This window comes from Ovis aries, chromosome 11 (assembly GCF_016772045.2).
Source record: "Ovis aries strain OAR_USU_Benz2616 breed Rambouillet chromosome 11, ARS-UI_Ramb_v3.0, whole genome shotgun sequence".
In the NCBI taxonomy this organism is placed as follows: domain Eukaryota; kingdom Metazoa; phylum Chordata; class Mammalia; order Artiodactyla; family Bovidae; genus Ovis; species Ovis aries.
In genome coordinates, this window is record NC_056064.1 from 42,696,703 (window position 1) to 42,724,399 (window position 27,697).

At 45.9% G+C, this 27,697-nt stretch overlaps 1 protein-coding gene and 1 long non-coding RNA gene across 3 annotated transcripts; one reads left to right on the forward strand and one right to left on the reverse strand.

The window, feature by feature from the left end:
* Positions 1 to 9,652: 9,652 nt before the first annotated feature.
* On the reverse strand, positions 9,653 to 10,565 carry LOC132657426 (uncharacterized). Its single transcript, XR_009595602.1, has 2 exons — positions 10,290 to 10,565; positions 9,653 to 9,802 (listed from the first exon to the last, which is right to left on the reverse strand). It is a non-coding gene; the product is annotated as an uncharacterized LOC132657426 (long non-coding RNA).
* Positions 10,566 to 15,303: 4,738 nt separating this feature from the next.
* Positions 15,304 to 27,326, forward strand: G6PC1 (glucose-6-phosphatase catalytic subunit 1). 2 transcript variants are annotated; one of them, XM_004012951.5, is made up of 5 exons: positions 15,304 to 15,599; positions 18,059 to 18,168; positions 20,500 to 20,605; positions 21,224 to 21,339; positions 23,724 to 27,326. In XM_004012951.5, exons 1-5 carry the CDS (start codon positions 15,370 to 15,372, stop codon positions 24,233 to 24,235), a joined length of 1,074 nt encoding a protein of 357 aa, XP_004013000.2. In that variant the 5' UTR covers positions 15,304 to 15,369; the 3' UTR covers positions 24,236 to 27,326. The 2 variants fall into 2 exon arrangements, with proteins under 2 accessions (XP_004013000.2, XP_012041527.2); XM_012186137.4 differs by having other exon boundaries at positions 15,304 to 15,429.
* The last annotated feature ends 371 nt before the right edge of the window (positions 27,327 to 27,697 follow it).

A 27,697-nucleotide genomic window follows, 5' to 3' on the forward strand; every position in this document is an offset into this window, starting at 1 on the left:
CTCGAGGGGGCTGTGAGGTCAGGAGGAGACGGGGTTCTTACCCCAGCTGGAAACCATGACTGCAGACCCAGCCCTCGGGGAGGACACTGGCAAGGGCAGGTCCTGGCAAGAGGAGAGTTCAGGGCACAGAGATTTGGGTACAGCTCAGCTTGTGACCAGAAGGAAACCGGAAGTTCAGACTACGTGGAAATCCCGTCATTTCTCACAGGAGCTGCCTGGACCCAGACTCAACCAGGAATTAAGTTTGGCAAAAGGACTTTCATAGAAAGACTTAAAAGTCACAGGAGCCACATTCTTGATTCCAGAATATCAGCAGCATATGGTGAAAAGTGGAGCTTCCCAGATGGTGCTAGTGGTAAAGAACCCACCTGCCAATGTAGGTAGATGAAAGAGACATGGGTTCGATCCCTGGGTCGGGAAGATCCCCTGGAGGAGGAAAGGACAACCCACTCCAGTATTCTTGCCTGGAGAATCCCATAGACAGAAGAACCTGGTGGGCTGCAGTCCATAGGATTGCGCAGAGTTGACTTAGCATGCGTGAACGCATGGTGAAAAGTGCTGACGGGAAGGGGTTAAAGGCGCAGCTGGTTTGCTATTGATGATTATTTTTATTTTGCTTCTCACCTCAGTGATTCAGCATTTCTTTACTCTCTCACCCCCGGTGAATGTCATATTTTGACTTTCTTGTGTTTTCTTGTTTAAAGAAATTTGAACCATGACAAGTATAAATGCTCTCATCTTGCCCCCTAAAGATGGGCGGGGCGGGGTGGAGGAGGGTTAGGGTTGCTTCTCCTGGCTGGTCCACCTCTGCTTCTCCATATACAGGGATGGGGAGAGGGGACCTGTGGCTCTAGGCTGACATCTGTGTAGGGGAGCTCCGCTGCTGATCCTCACTTGCTGACCAAGGAGTGTACAATAGGGCTCCCCACTGGGGTCAGAGGGCACAAGGGAGGCTGCACACAGGGAACACTCAAGAACAGTCATGGAGGAGGTGACCCTGTTGGAAGGCTTTCCCGGGAACATACCTTTCCTCCCAAAGAGAGAGGCAAGCAGCCTAGAGAGATCCAAAGGGTCAGAGCAGCAAAGTTAGCAGGGAGCCTGGCGAGTGGGAGGAATGCTTGGGAATGTGGCCCCTCCAGGACTGTTGGACTTACACCTCGAGCACTACACACACTCACACACACACACACACACACACACAGTCAGTGTGAGCTCCCTGGCCTGGCATCTCAGGAGTGTCTGCCTCATGTCCTCGCCCTTCCACTTGGCCTGTGCCAAGGGGTGACCAGGTTTTCTCCACTCAGGCCCTGCAGGTGGGTGTCTGCAGCTTCTGCTCCATCCCTCCTCCTTACCTCTGTGAAGGGAAAGAGCCTGTAGTGTTCTCAGCGGAGCTTGACTCTCAGTTACCTTCCCACTGAAAATTATTTTTCTTTAGCCAACTGCCCGTGCACCTCATTAAGAAGGGTTTATATTCTTAATTTGGGTGCACATACTGTTTAACATGGGGCTTTCCTGGTGGCTCAGAAGGTAAAGAATCTGCTTGCAATGCAGGAGACCTGGATTCGATCTCTGGGTCAGGAAGATCTCCTGGAGAAGGAAGTGGCAACCCACTCCAGTATTCTTGCCTGGAGAATTCCATGAACAGAGGAGCCTGGTGGGCTACAGTCCATGAGGTTTCAAAGAGTCGGACATGACTGAGCAACTAAGAAGCAGCAGCAGCAGCCTTGTTTAAAGTATGAACTACTTTGTAAATAAAGTTGTTGATTAATAGAAGAAAATGAACACTGCAGGGACCTCCCTGGGGGTCCAGTGGCTAAGGCTCCACACTCACAATGCGGGGGGCCTGGGTTTGATCCCTGGTCAGGGAACTAGATCCCACATGCCACAACTAAAGATCCAAAATGCTCTAAGGAAGATAGCCAATTCCATGTGCTACAACTAAGATCTCTCGCAGCCAAATAAATATTACAAACAAACAATCACAAAACAAACAAAAAAACTACCCAAAGTCATTCTTGATGCTTGTAATAAAACACCAACAACAAACATACACCTTGGCCATAGTCCGTGGGCCAGGATATGATGGGGAGCACCCCACTTTCTCAAGGACCCTCAAAGAATATGATATCTCAGCCTCTCCCACTTCTCCCATCGAATGGAGCCAGGGTGCTGGCAATGACCTGGGCTAGTGGATTTCCATCTGCTGCCTCATTTATTCCTCACAACTGCCTTAAGAAGCAGATATTGCTATTCCCATTTTACAGATGAGGGCTCAAAGATTCAGAGGGATTAGGTAACTTGCCCCAAGTCACCTGACTGGTAGGCAGTGGGGCTGGGATCAAACCCAGGTCTTCATGGAATAATACCTGACTCCTTCCTCCACGCCATTGCTCTTCTCCACTGCCTGGCAGCCTGGTTAAATAATTAAACAATGTAATGCTTGAGAAGCACTTGGCACCTGATCCATGGGAAGTGGCCCTCTAGGAGAAAAATCAGCACTCAGTGGACCAGAGCAGAAATCTGCAGTTGCCTTAAAGCAAAGCCTCTCAACCTTGACAGGACATTGAAATCACTGGGGAGCTTGTAAAACTCCACACACCCAGGCTGCATCTCAGCCCAATAAAATTAGAATTTCTGGAGGTGAAGCTCAGATATTAGCAGCTTTTTCCTTTCCCCCCACTGATTCTAACATGAAACCAAGGTTGAGAAAATTCAAGGACACCAGTTCAGTTGCAAACCTGCCAGAGGAGGCTGACCAGAGAATCTAAAAAAGAATGTGGCTGTCTGAAGGCACTGAAAAGGAGCATTGCGGAGCCGCCCTGGCAGAGCCGGTCCACCAGTGTCTGGAGCAGATGGTCTGGCCCGCAGCCGGGTCGCATCCAGCCCTGGAGGTGCGACAGCCACGTGGATAGAGACTCCAGCCCTCTCAAATCTCTCTCATGACCAACTGCTGCTTCTGATTCGCAGCTCAGTGGGCCAGCTTCCCACCACATCTCAGTCATGGAGAGAAAATGGGCAAGTCAGTTGTAGCTCTTTTGTAGATGGTATGCATGCATCTCGTGTAAATTGGTATTCTGTAAATGTGAATTGATGTAAATTGATCATTGTTATTGCTTCGACAGTTATTGGAAATGGAGATTAGCCTTCAAGTGTTACTCTGGTAAATTTGGATTTTCCCTAAAAGACCATCCCTCTGGGGGAGCTGACGAGTGTGGTTTCTGATTTAGGCCCCTCCCTTGGACTCTGGTGAATTCACTAGGAAACCATCGTAGGGTACCCCACAGGACAACAGCCAGACTCCCCCGACACAGCGCACACCTGCCTCGCCACAGACTTTGCATCTAACGTCCTGTGCACAGACTCACTGTGAACGAATTCCCACCTTCTTCCAACTGCCTCCACAGTTTTCCTTGCCCAAACTGCACTTTATAAATCTCCAGAGCATCCCACTGTCTTTAGGGCATTACAGATCGGGTACAGCAGCCCCCACCATCCTGATGCCCTGCATGCTAGGTGCTCCCAACCGTGGGACCTTCCCCAATTAGGCTGTTTCCATCCACTCATGCCTCTGCCCGTGAGCTCCCCTCCTCTCTTCCTCTGGTTCCTTCCTCTTTCCCCTTCCTCTCTTCTTTATTGGGTGACACTTTATTCATCCTCTAAAACCCAACTCAAAGTATTATTCTGTCCCTCTTTCCCTGCTGGTGGCTTTGTTCTCCCTGAACCCTTAGTTCTTCAGAAAGAACTGTACAATGGAGGTTCACACACTGAACTCTAGTTAATTATCGACACATTTCCTCCCCTTGCTTCCCTAGGGTTAGAACCATGTCCTGTTGGCCTTGGTGGCCTGGTGCCCAGCATGGTGGCATGCCCAGTGCTTGCGTGCGTGCATGCTTAGTCGCTTCAGTCATGTCTGACTCTGTCTGATTATGGGTGCTTAAAATGTATCTTTGTTGAAATCTGAACAGTGACAATTGTTACATTCAGTGATTCAAGTAAATAACCAGTTCATTTCCCATTTCTCCTTTGACTACCTCAAAAAAGAAAATCTAAAGAAGCCTGATGTCTGCGTAGTCGAAGCTATGGTTTTTCCAGTAGTCACATATGGATGTAAGAATTGGACCAAAAAAAAGACGGAGCACCAGGAATTGATGCTTTTGAATTGTGGTGCTAGAGAAGACTCTTGAGTCTCTTGGACAGCAGGGAGATCAAACCAGTCAATCCTAAAGGAAATAAACCCTGAAGATTCATTGGAAGGACTGATGCTGAAGCAGAAGCTCCAGTACTTTGGCAACTTGATGTGAAGAGCTGACTCATTGGAAAAACTCATGATGCTGGGAAAGATTGAAGGCAAAAGGAGAAGGGGCAGCAGAGGATGAGACGGTTAGAGAGCATCACTGACTCAATGGACATGAATGTGAGCAAACTCAGGGAGATAGTGAAGGACAGGGAAGCCTGGTATGCTGCAGTCCATGGGGTCCCAAGGAATTGGACATGACTTAGCAACTGAACAACAACAAAAGAAGGCTAATGAGACTTCCCTGGCCATCCAGTGGTTAAGACTGAGCTCCCAGTGCAGGGGCATGTGTTCTACCACTGGTCGGGATAAGATCCTGCATGCCTCATGGTGTGGTAAAAAAAAAAAAAAGAAGAAGAAGAAGAAGACGCCCAAAGATCCTGAGTGAATGATCACCCTGGCTGCACAGGCTAAGCTGGGACACAGGGCCAAAGGGCAATGCTGACACATTAGCCTGAGTATTTCCTTTCCAGATGAGAACTGCACTGCTGGAATCAACAATCTAGCCAAGGTTGCAGGAGGGAGGAGATGGGGCAGAAACGTTTTGGAGCAGGTGGATGTTGGCGGGTCTATAAACCTGTTTTCCATGCTGGGTTTTCCCTGAAACAGGCAGGAGGGGCCCAGAGCCTGGGGATGGCATGGAGTGGGAAGGTTTGAAGCATAGACTGGACGTTGGACTCCAAGCAGTAGTAGTAGCGTCACTCAGTCATGTCCAACTCTTTGCAACCCCATGGACTGTAGCCTGCCAGGCTCCTCTGTCCATTGGGTTGTCCAGGCAAGAATATTGGAGTGGAGCCCCATTCCCTTCTCCGGAGGATATTCCCGATCCAGGGATCAAACCCAGGTCTTCTGCATTGCAGGCAGATTCTTTAACACGCTATAGAATTTGACATGTACGTAGGAAAGATGTCTGTGAGGCAGCAGAGCAATGAGTTAAAAGTTTTCCTCATTCTGTAACATGGTATAGTGTTTTATAGTGTAGTTTCTGGAAACAGATTGCTAGGATTTGGAACTGGCAAGTATGGCCCTGAGCAAATTAACTTCTCTGTGCCTCATTTTCCTCACCTGTAAAATGGGAACAGTAATAAAAATCCCACTCAGGATTTTTATGAGGACTAAATGAATTAGCTCATGTAATTTTCCAATACTAGTTCTTGTGCATGCATGCATAGATGTTCAGTCACTTCAGTCATGTCCAACTCTTTGTGATCTTATTGACTGTAGCCCACCAGGCTCCCCTGTCCATGGATTCCCCAGGCAAGAATAATGGAATGGGTTGGCTGGCATTTCCATTTCCAGGGGATCTTCCTGACTCAGGTATCAAACCCAGGTCTCCTGCATTGCAGGTGGATTCTTTACCCACTGAGCCACTTGGGAAGCCCGTACTAGTTCTTGGCATATAACAAATGCTCAATGAATGCTAGTTAGTGTTTGATATCAGTTCAGTTCAGTTCAGTTCATTCACTCAGTCGTGTCCGACTCTTTGCGACCCCATGAATTACAGCACGCCAGGCCTCCCTGTCTATCACCATCTCCCGGAGTTCACTCAGATTCACGTCCATCGAGTCTGTGATGCCATCCAGCCATCTCATCCTCAATTGGACCCTTCTCCTCCTGCCCTCAATCCCTCCCAGCATCAGAGTCTTTTCCAAAGAGTCAGCTCTTCTCATGAGGTGGCCAGAGTACTGGAGCTTCAGCCTTAGCATCATTCCTTCCAAAGAAATTCCAGGGTTGATCTCCTTCAGAATGGACTGGTTGGATCTCCTTGCAGTCCAAGGGACTCTCAAGAGTCTTCTCCAACACCACAGTTCAAAAGCATCAATTCTTTGGCGCTCGGTCTTCTTCACAGTCCAACTCTCACATCCATACATGACCACAGGAAAAACCATAGCCTTGACTAGACGGACCTTAGTTGGCAAAGTAATGTCTCTGCTTTTGAATATGCTGTCTAGGTTGGTCATAACTTTTCTTCCAAGGAGTAAGTGTCTTTTAATTTCATGGCTGCAGTCACCATCTGCAGTGATTTTGGAGCCCCAAAAACTAAAGTCTGACACTGTTTCCACTATTTCCCATCTATTTCCCATGAAGTGATGGGACCAGATGCCATGATCTTCGTTTTCTGAATGTTGAGCTTTAAGCCAACTTTTTCACTCTCCTCTTTCACTTTCATCAAGAGGCTTTTAGTTCCTCTTCACTTTCTGCCATAAGGGTGGTGTCATCTGCATATCTGAGGTTATTGATATTTCTCCCAGAAATCTTGATTCCAGCTTGTGTTTCTTCCAGTCCAGCATTTCTCATGATGTACTCTGCATATACGTTAAATAAGCAGGGTGACAATATACAGCCTTGACGTACTCCTTTTCCTATTTGGAACCAGTCTGTTGTTCCATGTCCAGTTCTATCTGTTGCTTCCTGACCTGCATACAGATTTCTCAAGAGGCAGGTCAGGTGGTCTGGTATTCTCATCTCTTTCAGAATTTTCCACAGTTTATTGTGATCCACACAGTCAACAGCTTTGGCATAGTCAATAAAGCAGAAATAGATGTTTTTCTGGAACTCTCTTGCTTTTTCCATGATCCAGCCGATGTTGGCAATTTGATCTCTGGTTCCTCTGCCTTTTCTAAAACCAGCTTGAACATCAGGGAGTTCACGGTTCACATATTGCTGAAGCCTGGCTTGGAGAATTTTAAGCATTACTTTACTTTACTAGCATGTGAGATGAGTGCAATTGTGCAGTAGTTTGAGCATTCTTTGGCATTGCCTTTCTTTGGAATTGGAATGAAAACAGACCTTTTCCAGTCCTGTGGACACTGCTGAGTTTTCCAAATTTGCTGGCATACTGAGTGCAGCACTTTCACAGCATCATCTTTCAGTGTTTGATATATATTTTTTAAATTTAATTTTTTTTGACTGCACTGTCTGACTTGTGGGATCTTAGTTCCATGACCAGGGATCGAACCTATGCCCTTGCACAAGATCAACCCTAAATTCAAAGGATGGAGACATAAACTTCACATCTTGACAGGAAAAGAGGCAAAGTCACAATGCAAAGGATGTACGTCAGCAATGGAGGAAGGACTGCAACTGTCTTATGAAGTAACCATACTGACCCTAGGTATGCAAGCAGAATCAGTTCTGGTGACTAGAAGGGATGCTTTCTTGGCCTCAGGGCTCAGGATAACAGGAAAAGGGTTAAGGTATATGCAAAACAGGTGTAATGCAAGGTTTGAATATGCTAAGTGACCTAAGGCAGGAATCATTCAGGACTAGGGGAGTTCAGGTCTGACTGATCGTTTATAGCTGATGAGGGGTGGGTGTCGGTGGGTTGGGAAGGCTTTATTGCTTGGCCTTGAAGTATGTTCAGAATCTGGATATGTGGAGATGGGAGGATTTCTATTCAAGATGAAGGAAAGTTAGGTGAATCAAGGCATATTTGGGAAATTAGTATAGTGGGAATGAGGGGGTCCCAGAAAGAGAGCTGCAAGACATAAGGCTGGGAAGATAACTTGAGTTCAGACTCTGGGTGAGCTTGAGTTTGAACTTCATTCTGAAGGTAATGGGGAGCGACGGGATATTTTCCAGGTGATAAGTGGAAAGAACTGCACTGTAAGAAGGATCCTTTGCCTTTGGTCTATAGGATGGCTCAGGTTGGGGAGTGAGAAGGGACATAGGCCATAGGCATTAGGGCGTAGGCATTAGGTAATGAAGGAACCAGCAGGTCTAGGCAGGGGGATTGATGAGTGGCCGCCTGAAAAGAAAATCAGACAAGACCTAATGAGGTGTCAAGGATGATTCAAAGGTGGTCAGACTCAGTGCCTGTAGGATGACAGAGGAGGAAGAGTTGCAGCTACAAAGCAGAGAAGTCTGGAGGAAGAACAGGTCTGGAAGGAACTCAGATCTGGGGGGTGTGTGAGGCTTCCTCAGTGGCTCAGTGGTAAAGAATCCACCTGCAATGCAGAAGCACAGGAGACTTAGGTTCGATCCCTGGGTTGGGAAGATCCCCTGGAGGAGGAAATGGCAACTCACTCCAGTATTCTTGCCTGAGAATCCCACGGACAGGAAGCCTGGTGGGCTACAGTCCATCGGGTCACAAAGAGTCGGACACAAGTGACTTAGCATGCATAGCATGAGGCGGCCAGTTGGGGTCCAAGAGGGTGGCCTAACATTAGACTGATGATGGGAGGAGAAGGAGGAGAAAGGAAAACAGAGCTTGCTGGAGCAACACTGAAAACAGTGAGTGTGTGTGTTTCAAGGCAGTTATCTGTCAAAAGCATCAGTTGTGGCCAAAAGACTAACAAAGAGGAAGGATGAGAAAAGGTCAACCAGCAGATCTGACAGTGGGAAGGTCATGGTGACTTCCCAGCAGAGCAGAGGAGGCTGAAGTTGCACAAAGCTGAGGAGGGAGCAACTCACATCCTGATCTCTGGAATTCAAGGTTGGAGAGATCCCCCGAACTTACACGACACTAGCACCTCCCTCCTTCCAGTTCAAACGTACTATGGTGCAGAAAAACTAAAATATTCAAAATAAAACACATCTTTCCTTCCATCCTAAAGGAGGGAGGTACAATAGGCTCTTCTTGCCCTTCTCCCTCTCTCTCCCACTCTCTGGCTGGAGATCAGGCGCTGTCAGGACTCATGTTTAGGGAGACAGGCGTTGGCGGGACAGACAGCTGTTTATTTCCTAGCAGAACCCTGCTGTGTTTTCATAGCTCAGAATAGTTCCTTGGCCCTCTCCAGGCCTGAGGGGAGGGGGAGAAACCTCATTGTTTGTTTTCATGACAATTCTGAGCCTCACCTCTTCCTTTTTCTCTGCATCATGGTTCTTATTTGGGAACTCTCAGAGGGGGTAAGGTGTGGGTTAACAGGGTCCAAGACTACTAATTTCCTAATTATGTCCTCTAGCTGGGCTCCGGAAGAGGGAAGGACTAATAACTGACTGTACAACATGGGTGTTTTGGTTGGGATGAAAATTCTGAAAATTAAAGAAAGAGTTGATTAAAGGACTATAGGGCAGAGCTGGAAGAGGAAAACAGTAGGGGGAAGAGAATAGGGTGGAAGGAACGACCCCCTCCCCCAGTCTGGATCACAGCTGGATGCCAGGGTGTCTGTAGGGAGCTGACCTCCACTTGAGAATTGTGGACTGCTTCTCTGACTCCCCGTGTACCTCAGGTCTTGGTTGAGTCCTGGCAGCACCCAAGTTTGGAAGAAGCCCAGAGATGGAAGGAAGAACTGACTTCACTGAACAATCTTTCAAACTCTGAAGTTTTTGTTAACTATGTGGATACATTACTTTTGAAAATATTTTAATTAAAAAGATATGCAAATACTATTGTACATAAAATAAACAACATGGACCTACTGGGAACCATATTCAATACCTTTTAATAACCTATGGAGGTGGAGGTTTAGTCGCTAAGTCGTTTCCAACTCTTGCAACCCCATGGACTGTAGCCTGTCGGGCTCCTCTGTCTATGAGAGTCTCCAGGCAAGAATACTGGGAGATAATCTGAAAAAAATGACACACATAAATATATTTATAACAGAATCACTTTGCTGTATACCTGAAATGCTGTAAATCAACCATACCTCAGTGTAAAAAAATTCCCCCCAAAAGATATGAACATATTTATCTTTTTCCTACTGTAATAACTAATTATTTGCTTCTATCAAATAAAAGTCAGGCACCATATCATCGGAGCTACTTTCAAATGAGCACCCCAAACTCAACGAATGTTAAAACAAAGGTGGGTGAGTATCAAGTCTCACTTTACAACTGATAAGAGTGAAACTCAGAGAACTCTAGTGACTTGGCTGAGGTCACACAGCTGTTTAATCATTCTCTCTTTTTTTTCCTTTTAATATTAGTGATGGCATTGGGGGAAGGACAGTCTCCTGGATTGCCTGCTATAAGCTTGAGAATATTTCTGAGTCTTCTTAGGAAAACCAAGATGCTCTTTCTGTCCCATACCCATCTTCTACCCCCCATCCCCTACCTCACTTCACTCCCCATCAGGCTGAGCTAAGGCTGCACAACTGATGTCTCTTCAATTTCCTCCCTTCCTTTAGTTCTTCCAAAGATTTCATGAGTTGAAGCAAGGAGGAATGCAGGTCAGGGTTGGATCCTTAGCTGGAGTCACCCTTCCCGTCTCCCCTCAGCCAGCCCCTCTTTGTCTCTGGAGTACAGACCAAGACAAAGAAGAAAATGAACTTTTTCCAAATAGCCCCAACCAGTTTTTTAGAGCTTTCCTTCCTTTGCTCCTGCCTCTGCCATGCAACATCAACAAAGTTTAACTCCTGGCAAGAAGGATGGAATTTGACAGATAGAATGTGTCCCGGCTGCTAGGGTGGTTTGGCACCACCAAGGGGCTGATGGAGAATGGGAAGTGTCTACCCTCTGGTGGTAAGGGAACTAGTTGACCGTTTGTGAAAACAGGATAATCTCTGGAGGGAACAATAGCTTCTTTGGGAGGGGAAGGGGGTTTAAGGAAGAGGGAGGAGAGGAAAAAACTGGTCAGTCTGTACTTCCCATAATGGCTTGGATTGTTAGGGAAAACACTGATTGAAACCGCCCACCCTGGCCAGGCACGATAGTAACCATTTGCATGCATAATTTTATAACAGGAAGTCTTGGTAAGGAACACAGAACTAACAAGCCAAAACCAACCAGAAGAATTCGGGAAAGGTCAAAGGGGGACACCATGTGTCTACAAACCTCCCAGAATCCTCCTTGCTGGAATCCATCTTGGATGTGCAACCATCAGGAAGGACCCTGAGTCAGAATGATTGGCCAGAGACAACCCAGAGACTAACCCCATTACCACAAACCCCTCAAGACTGTGAGCCACATGAAAAAGCTGTTCTCTTGGGTCCCCTTGCCCTGCTGCTCTCCACCTGGGTGCCTCTTCCCAGTAAAGTCTCTCGCTTTGTCAGCACATTCGTCTCCTTGGACAACTCATTTTTGAGTGTTAGACAAGAGCCTGCTCCTGTTCCCTGGAAAGGGTCTCCCTTCCTGCAACAGGATGATTCATTTGATTTTAGTAGAAGGCAGACCCTGGGGTGACAAGAGGTAGGTAATGAGCCAAAGATTCTTAACTGTTTACTGTGAAGCCAGCGTCCTGCAGCAATTTTCTGTGGACAAAATGTCCAGCTCATCCTGAGACATGAACCACGCTTCCCTGACCTAGTCAATAGATGAACAGTTCAAGGTCCTGCAGCTGAACTTTCCCACCGTGCTGGAGATAAGTCAGCCATTTTCACTTGCTAACAATGATTAACCCACCTCTCCCTCCACCTGTTTTTACCAATATGTTTTTGTAAAAAAAACAAAAAAAAAAAACAATCTGGGTCACTCACATCAAAGGTAACAGCAGCTGATCCAGCCAATTTCTGTCTGCCCCTCAACCCCACCCCCCACCCCATGCCCCCATCACTGATCACTTTGGTAAGAAAAAGAGCACCCAAAAAGAAATTTGGTGGAGTGGGAGGAGAGTTCTTATTTTATTTTACTTTGGCTACAGTGGGTCTTCATTGCTGCACACAGGCTTTCCTTAGCACAGGCTTAATTGCCCTGAGGCATGTAGGATTTTAATTCCCCAAACCAGGGATCAAACCTGTATCCCCTGCATTGGAAGGTGAAGTCCTAACCACTGAACCACCAGGGAAGTCCCAAGAAATTAAAAAAACAAACTTTGTACATCTTGCGGTTACAGCTATCACCCTTCAGAGACATCTACATTGTACTCAAAGCCTTGGACTGAAGCTGGGTTTGGCCTCCCTGCTACTATGTGCAGACAAGATCCATTCTAGTGATCATAGCTGAGCAGAAAGGCAGCTCCTCTCTCAATAGGACCTAGAGCCCCAGCCACTAGAGAGGATTTGGCTGTAGATAAAGTCACAATCTCTTTTTGTTAATAAATGTAGTTTTTGGATGAGGTGCATGGTCAATTATGGCTCCTTCCCTTTTGCTTTCCTGTCAGCAAAGAAGCTTGTCTGAGTGAATGAGTCAACCTTGCTCTGGGAAGAAGGTGCCAGATACACTGGAACCAGCTGCTTTTAGTTAACGGCAGACCAGACTGTACTTTCTGGAACCTTGCCTTTATGTTCTTCCCAAACCAAGATCTCCAAGCCTCTGAATTTCTGTTTGTGCAGAGAGTGCCTGGGGAGTGCCCAGCTAATGTGCCTGGTGAAGAGGGAGGGACCTGTATAATTTTCCATCGTCACTGTTTCCTAAACTCAGCAGTTGTTCCCCCAGAGAGCATTAAGAAGCCTTGAGTTACTAAACTAAATCTTGTCATATTATTTAGCTAAACTAAATCTTGTTATATTATTTGTATGACTTTGAAGCTCCTTAATAAATTAACATTTGTGTTCCAAAAAACCAAACAGTCTTGAGCCATCTCTGCCAAGGACAAAATAATAGGGAACTCACTGACATTTGTATAAACGGATTCTGTTTTCATCAAAGGATCTCGCACTGGACATAGTTAAGTAAATGGCTTCCCTGCCCCACTAGAGACAGTGTGGAGATCCCTGAGGACAGCCAGGATTTAACTTTGAATTCCTCTGAGAGCCAGGCATGGTGCTTTGCTCAAGAAATGTTTGTTGAATTAAACTGGAGAACTTCTTGAAAGATGCCAGAAGCTGGAGGGAGATGATGGAATCCTCTCTCTGGAGATAGTTCTTTAAATGAGAATTCTCACCAAAACCTCCAGCCACTCAAATGCTTCTTCCACTGTATTCACCACAAATAGCCACAAGTCCCTGGAGGATTTGAAAGCTCCCAGCTTTTCTCTTCAGTCGGCTTTCTAGCAGGCTCAAGTTCTCGGGCTGGGGGGGCCTCACCTCTTTCTGCACCTGATAAAAATTTGCTGGAGGCAGCAGGTAAGGGCTGGAAGTTAGAAAAGTAGAGACCAGCAAATAGTCTCATGATGTAGGCAATTGCTCCAGACAAGAGAGTCCCCCTGCCAGGCAGGCGATCTGTCAGAAAGACTCCCCAGCCGCCGTGTGTGCCCAGAATGGGATATCAGCTCCATCTGCCCTCCTTATCAACTGGCTCATGCTCCCTGAGTTTCCCCCAGAAGATAGGGCTCTCCCCTGGCTCCCCATATGCTGAGCACGTGATGGTACCCCACCCAGCTGAGGCTCCTAGCAGCCGGCAGAGGGTGGAGACCCAGATAGTGCCTCTAAATATGTTGTCAGAGCATCTGCCCAACTTGCCCTTGTCTCACCTCTGACCATAGAAACTTCAGTCCTGAGGGATCATTGCAATAGATACTCAATACTTTCTAGGAAGGCTTATCTGGTTAGAGGGAGGGGGTCACCTCTTCTATGGGGCCCACTCCCTGTGAACTGGCAGTCGCGACAGTGTAGAACACCCTCCCCCTCAACACCACAAGGACATCCACCATTTGCAGCCCACTCACGGCCACCAACACCACCATTACCCCAGCTCTCCCTGCAAGGGGTGGCAGGATAGGGATGCCTGGACCAGCAGAGACAGTAGAGTCAAAGGCAGTTAAATTCTGCTCGAGCTGAGGAGGAGCCCAGACGGGTGGGAATGAGACTCCAGATCATATCTCCTGGATGAGGTTTTAATCATTTCCAGCATGGAATGTGGTCAACCTTTGCTACAAACTCGTTTGCTCTGAGTTTCTTTTCCCTGTCCCCGAACTACCCCTTACAAAGCAATTGTGGACTGGCTAAGGGAGAATTCAGGTGGATTTTAACAAGTTTTATTCCCACCAGCTCTTATCCTTGGAAGTGCATCAGTCTGTCACCTGACTCGGACCCTGCTCTCTTCAGTCCTAGGTCATGTGAGTGTGAGGTTTTGGTCTCTGTGCTGATGCAGGGTGGTTTCTGCCTGTAGGGGTGAGCAGGCAGCAGTGCTTTGCATAACCTGATGTTTCTTACTTTATTTATTGTCTATATCAATGGCTATAATAGTACTGTTTTGACTTCTTGGTGATTATTCTTATCTATCTATCTGTATATCTCCAAGCACAAATGAAAGAAAACTCAAAGTACAAAGCCCTTTCCAGAGTCCCCAGTGCCCAGTTTGCTTGTGATTTTATTTAGAACCATTTATTCATCGTATGGGCCTCCCAGGGAGCTGAGTAGTAAAGAATCCGCCTGCCAATGCAGGAGACTCGGGTTTAATCCCTGGGTTGGGAAGATTCCCTGGAGAAGGAAATGGCAACCCACTCCAGTATTCTTGCTTAGGAAATCCCATGGAAGGAGGAGCCTGATGGGCTACAGTCCATGGAGTCACAAAGAGTCAGACACGACTTAGAGACTAAACGGCAGCAGCAGCAGTTCATCGTACTGTTTTTGACTGAGCCACCAAGCACAGACATATGCACTCTACTGCTTATACTTATGTGTTAAAACCCCAAAGGTCCTTCCTTTAAGGACGTTAAATGAATTAATCAGTGCATTCAAAGATGATTATTTTCTGGACCCAAGAGATACAGAGCCAATCCTGGAAAGAGGGTTTGATCTCCCAAATCAGAGGCATTTTCCAGATCCTAGTGAAATTCAGAAATGTCCAGCAATGTGACAGTCCCCATGACAATAGAACTTATTATATTTTAAAATTTAACTATTTAAAAGTTGAATTGCTAGAGCACCAAGACTTTTCTTTGTTCCCAAATAAGTGCAATTGCAGACAGGAAGTCAGACATCTTTGCAAGTACCATGGCTGATTTAGACTCTGTCCTGTGTCTCTGACCAGGTTTCAGAACCAGGAGGGCAACCCCTTGTACCGTCAGGCAGCAATGCCAAAGTTAATAATTGGCTGTGCCAGCCCGTGGCTGATCAGGCTGTTTTTGTGTGCCTGTTTTTCTATTTTACGTAAATCACGCTTTACATGTTTGCATCAACCTACTGGTGATGCACCTTTGATCAATAGATTTTAGACAAAAGTGGTTTTTGAGTCCAAAGATCAGGGCTGGGTTGGCCTGCAGACTGGATACAGGGTGTATAAAACAAAGAGGCAAGGCACAGGCTGATAGCAGAGCAATCACCACCCAGTCTGAAATAACTGCAAGGGCACAGCCGAAGGCTTCCTGAGTGAGGATGGAGAAGGGAATGAACGTTCTACATGACTTTGGGATCCAGTCAACACATTACCTCCAGGTGAATTACCAGAACTCCCAGGATTGGTTCATCTTGGTGTCTGTGATTGCAGATCTCAGGAATGCCTTTTATGTCCTCTTCCCCATTTGGTTCCATCTTCGAGAAGCTGTGGGCATCAAACTCCTCTGGGTAGCTGTGATTGGAGATTGGCTCAACCTCGTCTTTAAGTGGTGAGTAAGAGCCGGACAAAGAGGAAATCAGCAAAGAAAGAGGCTGGTTGTCTTTGGAAATGTCTCTCCATCAGAAGTTGCTTTTTCGTGCTATTCACGCAATTATAGTTTACTCCCCTCCTTTCTCTGGATCCTCTATAGAAAGAGAGAAGACAGAGAAAACCCTGTTAGTGAGTGAAGATAAAGGAAAGGCTGTTTCATATGGATGCAAGGCCAGCTAGACCTAGCGAATTATAGGCTATAAGCAAAGAAACGCCATTTTTCTGTTTGCTTGTTTTTGTGTGTTTTGTTTGTTTTTATGGCTGCTCTGGGTCTTGGTGGCTGTGTGCAGGGTTTCTCGAGTTGGAGAGAGCAGGCTACCCTCTAGTTGGGATGCACGGGCTTCTTGTTGTGGTGGCTTCCCTTAATGTGGTGCACGGGCTCTAGAGCTCAGGCTTCAGGAATTCTGGCACATGGGTTTGGTTGCTTCGCAGCATGTGGAATCTTCCCAGAGCAGGGATCAAACTCATGTCCCCTGATTTGGCAGGTGAATTCTTAACCAATGGACTACCAGAGAAGTCTGAAACTCCATTTTATTACTTTGGAGCAGCATAGGTGACACAAAGATAGATGTGTGAAGGAAGAAAGATGAGGTATGAAAAAAGGAAACAGGCAATTTCAAAACCCGTTGTGTGAGGTCATGAAAAGCAATTCAGAGCCCTCTCGTGTTCAGCCAGCTTTATGTCTTGGGCAACTCAGAGCAACTCTCTGAGTTTCTGTTTTATAATCTGTAAACCGAGATTATCTCTGGGATCTTAATAATTACTATAGTTATCAATGATTGTTGATCCTGTAGTATGGGCCAGGCCACATGCTAAGCACTTTTTTATAGGGTGTTACTAGCAAGAGACTAAGGCACTGAGTTAAGTGACTACAAAAACATAGGTAGTAAATGTCAGAGGCAGGATTCAAGCCCAGGCAGGCTGACTTCATAGGCACGGCTCTTACTGCTACTACTACTAAGTCACTTCAGTCGTGTCCGACTCCGTGCGACCCCATAGATGGCAGCCCACCAGGCTCCCCCACCCCTGGGATTCTCCAGGCAAGAACCCTGGAGTGGGTTGCCATTTATGTTATATCCAGTGCTAATAAGCTGACTTTCAAAAGGTAAAGAAGCCCCAATTTTAGTATTTGCCAATTTCTGCTGTGTCTGTTATCTCATTATGACCACTTTCAAGCTATCAATGGGTCTGGCTTGCAAAAACCCTGAATATTTTACAACTGTTAGCCAGTACCAGTTGACTCCAACACATCACTGTTTTGGTCTTTATTTCTTCATGTAGAAAATGAACAGTTTGGACCAGCTGCCCTCAGAGACTTTAACCATCCCTAAAATTATCTTTGTTCATAGTCAGGCGATTCTTAAGATCTCTTCTAGCTTTAATTTTCTTTGGCCATAAACAAGAAAAGTCTTGAACATTGTTATTGGGCTCAGAAGCCCAAGGCATACTGATGGGATTCTGAAATTTCTGTTGAAAAACCTACTAAGTTTTGTCTATAACTTCCATTTTCTCTAACTTGGTAGAGGTCAGAGTTAGTGGCTGTCACCAGTTTTAGTGAGAAGTCACTATTCCTCCATTGCAGAGCAAAAGAAGCATCCTGACTGACCCTTCACACCTGTTTCCACAACGAAAAACATGCTTTTAAAGGGGAAGTGGTTGATTTGAGATATTCTGTTTCAAAGCCAGAGGATACAAAACAAGCAAATAGTAGCTATATATGTCCTTACAGAAAATGATTCTGATGGAAACAGAGACCACATCTCCTGGGAGGCTTGTCCTTGGGGCTGGGGCTCAGTCTCTGAAGTCCGGAAGAAACCCAAGACTATGGAGGCCTGAAGAAATGAGCTGTAGGATATGCAAATCTAAGTCACAAACTGTAGTCCCTAGGCATCCTTCTAGGGCAAATTCTTCTCAGGGTTTAAAAAAAAAAAGTTACATAGCTGCTGTTAATCTGCCTGCCAATACAGGAGCCTCAGGAGATCTAGGCTCTATCCTTAGGTCAGGAAGATCTCCTCAAGGAGGAAATGGAAACCCACTCCACTATTTTTGCCTGCGAAGTCCCATGGACAGAGGAACCTGGTGGGCTACAGTCCATGGGGTCACAAGAGTGGGACACGACTTAGCAACTAAACCACCAGTAGCTGCTGTTAATATGGTTTTGAGGATATGAGATTTATTTACTTATGTTTCAATAAATAATACCTCCAAAGGCAAAATTCACAAGTTCTGTAAAGGATGCTCCATAAACGTCTCCCTCCTCTGCTTTCCCCTAACAGCCCAGTTCCCCTTCTTGGAGGGGCTCGTGTTCTGGGTTGGATCTTATGGATCTTCTCCTCAAGCTACTCTCTTCTGGAAGGTGTGGCATCGGGCCAAAGCATTCCTTCAGTAACTCCAGACCCTCGTTCTGCTTTTTCACAGGATTCTCTTTGGACAGCGCCCATACTGGTGGGTTTTGGACACCGACTACTACAGCAACACCTCGGTGCCGCTGATAAAGCAGTTCCCGGTCACCTGTGAGACTGGCCCAGGTGAGAGGCCCAGCCCTCATCCAGACAGAAGCTGGGTGGGCCGTGCTCATTATGGACACCTGGTAACATTCGTGCTGGATGAAGCTGTCTTTGAAGGGGATGTGCGCAGAGCCACTCCTTCAAGCTCTGGTCATGGTCTTGGATTTGGTACAACTCCATCTGAATTCACTTCAGCAAGGCCTTCCAGAACAGCCTGTGACTGCCACTTTGGAATCTGCCTAATGTTTTCAGAACAGAAATTGCTAGTTCAGAGAGGCAAGGGCTCCCTCCCAGACAAAGGGCTCATGAGAGTAACTGTGCTGTGGCCGTTTGTCCAGGAAGGGAGCACCGTAGAGGCCTGAGCCTCCGGTCATCCTTCCCAGAAGCCTGGCCAGGGAGATGTGTCCTCCCCAGCTGACCGTTCAGTCCCACACCCTGTCTGTACTTTGCTAGTTACACCCAGACAGGCCTTGTTCAGCCAAGTGATAGATTTCATTTTTCAGTAAAAAGGAATATTCAACCCCTCCACTCCCCTGCAGGTCTCAGTGTTAGTTAGTTCCTAAACTCAGGGGCCCTATCCCTGACTCCCAGACTAGCGCGTTGTCCTTAGTTATTGTTTTCACAAAACCTTGATTCCCTTTAGAGTATATTCACTCATTCAAATGTTATTTATCTAGTATCTGTACCAAACATTGTTCTAGGCACTTGAAATGCCTCAGTGAATAAAACAAAGATCCCGACCCTTGGGAATTCCCTGGGGGTTCAACAGCTCAGCACCTCACTCAGCGCTTTCACTGTGCGTGGCTGCTCAGCTGCTCAGTCATGTCCAACTCTTTGTGACCAGCTCTTTGGACTGTAGCCCGCCAGGCTCCTCTGTCCATGAAATTTTCCAGGCCAGAACACTGGGATGAGCTGCCATTTCCTCCTCCAGGGGATCTTCCCAACCCAGGAATCAAACCCAAGTCTCCGTCGGCTCCTGCACTGGCAGGCAGATTCTTTACCACTGAGCTGTCTGGGAAGCCCTCCCTGTGGTGGCTCAGGTTCAGTCCCTGGAACTAAGATCCCACAAGCTGTGTGGTGCAGCTGGAAAAAAAGGCTCCTACCCTTGTGGAGCTTATATTTAAATGAGATGTGTGTGTGGTAAAAATTCATAATACACAAGTAAAATATTTAGGATATTAGAAGAAGGAGGAGGAAGAGGAAGAAAGGCAAGGGTTTTATGTGGGGTTCCCTGGAAAGCAGACTCAGATGGATATCAGCACACAGGAGGTGCTACATTCAAGAGCAGTACTTGTGGAAGGAAGGGATGGAAGCCACCTGGGCAGAAGTCTAATTGCCATTCAGTCTCAGCTAACCCCGTAGGAGCTCTGAATTGACTCAAGGGGATGAGACCTTATACCCCAATAGAGATGACTTATTGGGTGCAGGATCCTCCCAGGGAAAGGGTAGTAATAGAGATGAGTGATTGGGTGCAGGGGCCCCCAGGGAAAGGGTAGTTTTGATCAAGATGGCTCTCATCAGCCCAGGGCAATGTCCAGTGAAGTCTGAGCGCTGAGAGCCACCTGCAACCATGCTCTCAACAACAGAAAGGAAAAATAAACTCTTTAGTCCAGAAAAGGAACTGGTGGCACAGGGCCCTCCACCTTTCAGGAAAAGGAGACCAGGAATAGCAATTGGATGCAGTGTTAAATAGAGCGGTCAGGGCAGGACTCACTGAAAAGGAGAAATCTGTGCAAAAACTTGAAGGAGGCAAGAGAATTAGCCAATAAATCCTGGAGGAAGAGGTGTCTGGATAGAAAGACCAATGTCACAGACACTGAGGAGGAAGTGTGTTTAAAGGAGAGTAAGGAGGCCAGCATGGCCAGAGCTGAGTGAGCAAAGAGAGTAGAAGAGAGGTAATGGAGGGCAGATCAATTTTCAATTATATACCCAGCAGGGTGATTCTGTGTGTAATCTCTAGACTGTGTATAGACTGTTTAATCTCAAGAGCTGAGGCTTTCTCTGACGGTGCCACACACTGTTCTCCCAGAGCCTAGCACATTGCTGGTCATGTAGTAGGAGCTTAATAGATATGTGTTACATAGATAACTAAATAGGTAAATGAATGGATGGCAGGATGGGTAGATGGGTGCATGGCTGGATGGGTGGATGGATAATTGAATCAGCGGATGAAAAGATAGATGACTGGCTGGCTGGATGTAAAGATGGATAGATGTCTGGCTGGATAGATGGATGAAAAGATGGAAGAAAGGATGAGTGGATGGATGATGGATAGATGATGGCCCCTAGCAATCTCCCAGATGAAGATTTTTTGGCTTTGGTTCATTCATTCATCTCTTTCCTATTCTTCAGGAAGTCCCTCTGGCCACGCCATGGGTACAGCAGGTGTATACTATGTGATGGTCACATCTATCCTCTCTATCTTTCGCGGAAAGAAAAAGCCAACCTACAGATTTCGGTAAGAACTCAGCTCTGGGTTGTGGGTGGTGGATGGCAGGAGGTGTCTCTCTTCTGTAGCGGACATACCACTTGCTCTTCCTCCATGCCCCCTGCCCACCTCATGCCTTGGGGTGGTCCTAATAAGAGCTGTGGCATTTCTGCTGGGAATGAACATTAGGGTCACAGAATGTTAGGGCTAGAAGGGACCCACATGGGCAACATCTAATTTTAGAGATCAAGAACAGGGCCTAACAGAAGAGGGCTTTCTCAAGATCAGCTAGTGAGGAAGAAGCAGGCGGTAAATAAAAGCCCATTTCTGTACCAAACATTGTGATGCCCCATCCAGGTTAAAATAAACAAAGAAGCAGAAAACACCACTTTTATGGGGAATTCTGAGTATGCAGCTACTGAGCAAATCTTTCATTATGAAACATAAAATAGAGAGGTTGAAATTCACACACACAGGGGTTTACCACTTGCCATGGCTATCTTTGAAATTTTGAGTACAGTCTTCAATTTACAAAAAATTCCACTAATGTAACCTGAGTTTGCCAGGCTCCAGTGTTCCTGCTGAGGCTATTCTCTTTGGTGAAGGATCTATATCTGGATTTTCTTATGACTGCCTCTTCCATCGCAGGTGCTTGAATGTCATGTTGTGGTTGGGATTCTGGATCGTGCAACTGAATGTCTGCCTGTCACGAATCTACCTTGCTGCTCATTTTCCCCATCAAGTTGTTGCTGGAGTCTTTTCAGGTACCACCTGCTCTGGTTCCCTCCCTCCAACCCCCACCTATACCATTCCTTCCTAATCAGGACAAAAAGCCAGCATTCTAGCCATGTTCTGTGTATAATCGATACCGTTAGTATTTCAGCGGGTTGGAAGTCAAGGGTGGGCAATTTAAATGATTTATTTCTATGGGAATGCCCAGATCTACACAGTTAAGTGTGCTTCAGAAAAATGACAAGACAGCAAATTAACTCACCCAGTTGATTTTGCCTAAAATCTCTGAGATATTTTTACATTCTTTATTTCTTACAGCTCTTCAGTTGGAAGTGGGCCCTAGGTTAGGGTTAAGAAAACCTATCAAATTTAACAAATTAATACAATGTTCTTGGAAAGCTCTTTAAATAAATTCATTTGCAAGCCTAATAGATACCCACAGCTGGTCTTTATTATAGGTTCTGTGTTTCAAATATGTTGTTTTCTTAGATTCACCTAATTAGGGGCAGAAAAGACTTAGGTAAGCTAAGTGTAAGAAAGAATTTCTTGACTTTGTGGGAGACACTGGAATATAAGACCTTAGGGGAAACGCAGAATTTTTCCCCTGGAGACCTGAAAAAGCAGAGGAGAGCAGCATTCACAGAAGCATGTCGAGAACAAGAAAAATGATGACTTCCTGGCAACTATGAAATTAACAGAGCATTATAGTACTGGGTTCCATGTTTGAGGAAGAGCCTGGAAGCTCATGTTACATGAAAGATCTGGGAAAGTTTAAGTCAGAAAGAAGAATAACTACCTTTATTTTTTGAGTTCACAATCTGTTTTGTCTAGTCTTTTCCACCCAGTTTATTATTTTTAAATTGAAGTACAGTTGATGTTCAATATCATGTTAGTTTCAGGTGTACAGCAGAGTGATTCAGTATATATATATTCCTTTTCAGATTCTTTTCCCTTGTAGGTTATTATAAAGTACTGAGCAGAGTTCCCTGTGCTATATCAGTTCAGTTCAGTTCAGTTCAGTTCAGTCACTCAGTCATGTCTGACTCTTTGCAACCCCATGAATTGCAGCACGCCAGGCCTCCCTGTCCATCACCAACTCCTGGAGTTCACTCAAACTCATGTCCATCGAGTCGGTGATGCCATCCAGCCATCTCATCCTCTGTCCTCCCCTTCTCCTCCTGCCCCAAATCCCTCCCAGCATCAGGGTCTTTTCCAATGAATCAACTCTTCGCATCAGGTGGCCAAAGTATTGGAGTTTCAGCTTCAGCATCAGTCCTTCCAATGAACATCCAGGACTGGTCTCCTTTAGGATGGACTGGTTGGATCTCCTTGCAGTCCAAGGGACTCTCAAGAGTCTTCTCCAGCACCACAGTTCAAAAGCATCAATTCTTTGGTGCTCAGCTTTCTTCACAGTCCAACTCTCACATCCATACATGACCACTGGAAAAACCATAGTCTTGACTAGACGGACTTTGTTGGCAAAGTAATGTCTCTGCTTTTTAATATGCTATCTAAGTTGGTCATAACTTTCCTTCCAAGGAATAAGTGTCTTTTAATTTCATGGCTGCAGTCACCATCTGCAGTGATTTTGGAGCCCCCAAAAATAAAGTCTGACACTGTTTCCACTGTTTCTCCATCTATTTCCCATGAAGTGATGGGACCAGATGCCATGATCTTAGTTTCTGTGCTATATAGTAGGTCCTATATCTATTTTATATATAGTAGGGTGTATATGTTAATCCCAACCACCTAATTTATCCCTCACCCCTGAGAATGAAAAAAAAAAAGTGAAAGTGATAGTCACTCAGCTGTGTTGACTCTTTGCAACCCTGTGGACTGTAGCCCACCAGGCTCCTCTGTCCATGGAATTCTCCAGACAAGAATACTGGAATGGGTAGACATTCTCTTCTCCAGGGGATCTTCAAATGTGTTTAAATGTGTTAACAGAGGCTCTAGAGTGACTTACAAACTCCCGCGAAAAGAATTGAGATCTATCAGTTCAGTTCAGTCCAATTGCTCAGTTGTGAGAGATAGGTTTTAGCACAGCACAAGGTACCTTCTAATGATCAAATTCATGCAAAGATGAAATGGGCTGTCTGAGTGGGAGTGAGCTCTCCACCCTTGAGGGTATTCAAACAGAGACAGGAGGACCACCCCCGACCCTCCTCTCAACACAGGAAGTTTGCATGTGGTGGGAGGAAGTAACTGGCATATCTCTTCCATCTCAAAGAATCTATGGCTGAGGACAGGCTGGAATCACACATGGGAAAAAACCAAAAGACCCTCTGATCTGACCTCTGTGATTTAACTCCACAATGGTGGAACAGATGGCAGGTCACCCATTGCTCCAAACTCACCTCCAGCTGACGGGCCAGCATCTTCCCCAGTTCTCATGGTCATTCCTTCTTCCACTCAGGCATTGCGGTTGCTGAGACTTTCCGCCACATCCAGAGCATCTACAATGCCAGTCTCAAGAAGTACTTTCTCATCACCTGCTTCCTGTTCAGTTTCGCCATTGGATTTTACCTGCTGTTAAAGTGGCTGGGGGTCGACCTGCTGTGGACTCTAGAGAAAGCCAAGCGAAGCTGTGAGCGGCCAGAGTGGGTCCACATTGACACGACGCCCTTTGCTAGCCTCCTCAAGAATCTGGGGACCCTCTTTGGCTTGGGTCTGGCTCTCAACTCCAGCATGTACCGGGAGAGCTGCAAGGGCAAGCTCAGCAAGTCGTTCCCGTTTCGCCTCAGCTGCATCGTGGCCTCCCTCGTCCTCCTGCACCTCTTTGACTCTTTGAAACCCCCCTCCCAAATTGAGCTGATCTTCTATGTCCTGTCCTTCTGCAAGAGTGCAGCGGTGCCCCTGGCATCTGTCAGCCTCATCCCCTACTGCCTCGCCCGGGTGCTGGGCCAGCCCAACAAGAAGACTTTGTAAAGGGATGTGGAGTCTTCAGAATTGAAAGCCGATGACTCTGCCAAGGATTGAGGATGGTTAGGGCATTCTGCCAGCCCATCGTGAGACCAAAGTTACTAGAGTCAGCTCAGGTGGCCCCCCTTCCCCCTTTGCAATTCTAATTGTATTGGGTGATGTTTTATTGAAAAACTAGAGGAAGCTTTTATTTGAGAAAGCCTTATTGGAAGGTGGGTCATTCTGGATTGTTCCTGCAAAGGTGTGCTTTTTTTTCTGTCCAGTACAAAGGCAAGACTTCTTGGTAGTCTCAGCTCTTGCGACCTCATAGACTGTATCCCACCAGGCTCCTCTGTCCATGGGATTCTCCAGGCAAGAATACTGGAGTGGGTTGCCATTTCCTTCTCCAGGGGATCTTCCCCATCCAGGAATCGAACCCCGGTCTCCTGCCTTGCAGGCAGATTCTTGACCAACTGAACTATGAGGGTAGGATCAGCTCATAATGCCAGGCTGGGAATCACAAGTGAATGTCCCTTTTTTTTTTTAATGACAACATGTTTAATTTATAAAAGTTACCTTGCAGATATGGAATATGTTTATGCTAAGAGTAAGACACCACTAAAAAGTCAGTTCTTTCTTAAATCTTCTAGCTAACAACTGCATTTACTACTCATGCTCATCACTACCCAGAAAAGGAGAAAGGAGCTGTGGATTTGGTAGGGAAAGGATTGATTAAGGAGGATTTTTAAATATCTTGCATTCCCTGAAAATTGTATGTCAAACAATATCTTAATAACTTTGATTATATTCAAATCTTTAAGTAAAGGACTCTCAACACTGGGGGACAACTTCAAGTGTAATTAATCAGTGGTTAGTGGAGTACTTCTGCTTGTATTTTTCTATTATATATCCATGGTCATTGTATTTACTGAGATTTCTGAATGGCTGTGGTGACCTGGATATTGTACTAGGTCAGAAACTTCGTACAAAGTCAGCTTATCCTCCATAACATTTAATCTTTCTCCTTACTAGCCCAGCTCTGCTTTCCCCAGAATTTCCCACTGATTTTACACCCACCCTGCTGGATCCTCAGATGCCTGAAGGCAGCTCTGTAGTGGTGCTTTCGTATGTTTCAGTTAAGTTCTTAAATCTTAGGCAAAATGCCAAGGAGAGGGCCAGGATTCCTCTCTCCAGAAGGTCACTCCAATGTTACTTTTGATTCCTGGAGGGTAAATATGACTCCTTTCCGAATCCGAAACCAATCAAGAGCACATTCTTAGAGGAAAAGCCAACTCCTCCTCCTTGCCTGTTCTCTAGTCTTAACTGATTTGCAGACTATGTTCTTTAAAAAAAATATTGAAGCCTATTTATTTGAGAGTACTTGTTTTTTTCTACTAATTATATAAATCACCATATACTATCATTCACACCAACCATCCTGGTCATAACATCTTTGCAAAGAAAAATATATACATGCAGTATTTTATTAAAGCAACATTTTACTTAAGAATGAAGTCTTGTTGATTACTATATTTTAGAGGTAATGTGATCTGAAGCTTCTAATTCTGGCTCAGCTAAATTTCTAGCTCTTTCTCTATTTCCCTAAACAAATAATTTGGTTTCTGTGTACTTACATTTTCTTTTTGGAAAAGGAAGCTGTTTTGTCTTGGGTTGGACCAGAAGTCCCAACAGGGCTGCAGGGATTTGTAAAGTGTCAACAAGGACATAGGCAGAGTTGAGCATATCAACATGGGCACAATATCACTGGCCAAGATGGAACATTAGTTACCAGACCACAGCGCAGCACGAGTTGCTTTATGGGGTCAAACTGCAACTTGAGAGCAGACAGGCAGGATCACTCCCAAACTAAGCAATCAGGGAATGTAAGTTGTAGTAGCAGAATAAGGCTGAGCTGACTTGGGGGTTCTCCGGTGGCTCAGTGGTTAGAACTCTGGCACAGGTTCCATCCTTGGTCTGGGAGCTGAGATCCCACACACTGTGCAGTGTTGCCCAAAGGATTAAAAAAAAAAAATCTGAACAGACTATGGAATCCAATAGCCTGGTGTCAGCCAGGCTTTTGGTTACAGTTAAAGGAAGTCTGAACAGAGCAAGTGATAGCAGCAAAGGATACTCAGAGATACTGAAAGTGTCGCTCCAGGATTTATTTCCTCCTGGGTGCAGGGTCCCAACCTCCAAAAGCCTTGACTCACCAGCATAACTCTGGATCTACTGAGAGTGAGACCTGATCATTCACTTCAGAATGCTAGGGACTTCCCTGGTGGTCCAATGGTTAAGAGTTCGCCCACCAATGCAGGAGACATGGGTTCCATCCCTGGTTTGGGAAGATCCCACATGCCTTGAGGCAACCAAGCCGATGTATCACAATTACTGAGCCCACACTCTAGAGCCTGTGAGCTGCAACTGCTGAGCCTGAGCACTGCGATTAGAAAGTAGTCCCCACTCACTCAGCTAGAGAAAGCCTGAGCACAGCAGCAGAAAACTACAAAAAGAAAAAGAAGAACTTTGGGATGTGAATCTTTAGGGAAATTTGAGTCCTGCTGCTGCTGCGTCGCTTCAGTCGTGTCCGACTCTGTGCGACCCCATAGACAGCAGCCCACCAGGCTCCCCCGTCCCTGGGATTCTCCAGGCAAGAATACTGGAATGGGTTGCCATTTCCTTCTCCAATGCATGAAAGTGAAAAGTGAAAGTGAAGTCGCTCAGTCGTGTCCGACTCTCAGCGACCCCATGGACTGTAGCCCACCAGCCTCCTCCATCCATGGGATTTTCCAGGCAAGAGTACTGGAAGTGGGGTGCCATTGCCTTCTCCGAAAGTTGAGTCCTATGGAATTGTATTTCTTTGGGGTTGTTGGGGGGGCTAGCACCAGGCCCCTCTGAGATGCTAATGGTCTCATCAGGGGAGAAGAGAAATGGTCTTATTCAGTTTGAATTGAACCCCACTGCTTGGGCATGCCCCTCATCCTGTATGGTTTATTTGCCCTCGAGGACCAAAGCCAGATTCTTTGCAATAGAGCTCTGGCAGAAAGTAAACAATGCCCATGCCCCCAGTAGTTGGTCAGGTTGATAAAGACACATAATAAAAGATGAAATTTGTGCTTAATATATGCCAGGCTCTGTTTTTACTTATACATTATACATTTTATTTATACAGTGAACTCTCTTAATTCTCCCAATATCTCTGTAACGTGGGTGTTAGAATTTATCCTCACATTACACATGAAAAGGCACAGAGGCGTTAGGGAGCTGGTCCAGAATGGAGGAGCCAGTTTAAGAAGCAGGCAGTCTGACTCCAGAGTTCATCCCCTCTCCTCTACTCCATGGATGCCAGTTAAGACTAGTGGCTGTGTTAAATCATCCTTCAGATACCAGACACAACTTATAACACAGACCACAGAGATTTTGATTTCTTGTGGCCAAAGGACATTATAAAACTTAGAGCGATCCTCCCAGTGAGCTAGTACTGGTTTCTAT

Bases quoted from the DNA above. Each gene is read 5' to 3' on its own strand.
- G6PC1 (XM_004012951.5), top strand. From the start codon at position 15,370: ATGGAGAAGGGAATGAACGTTCTACATGACTTTGGGATCCAGTCAACA. The intron at 15,600-18,058 runs GTGAGTAAGAGC...GCTTTTTCACAG, and splicing joins CTCAACCTCGTCTTTAAGTG to GATTCTCTTTGGACAGCGCC. The intron at 21,340-23,723 runs GTACCACCTGCT...TCTTCCACTCAG, and splicing joins TGTTGCTGGAGTCTTTTCAG to GCATTGCGGTTGCTGAGACT.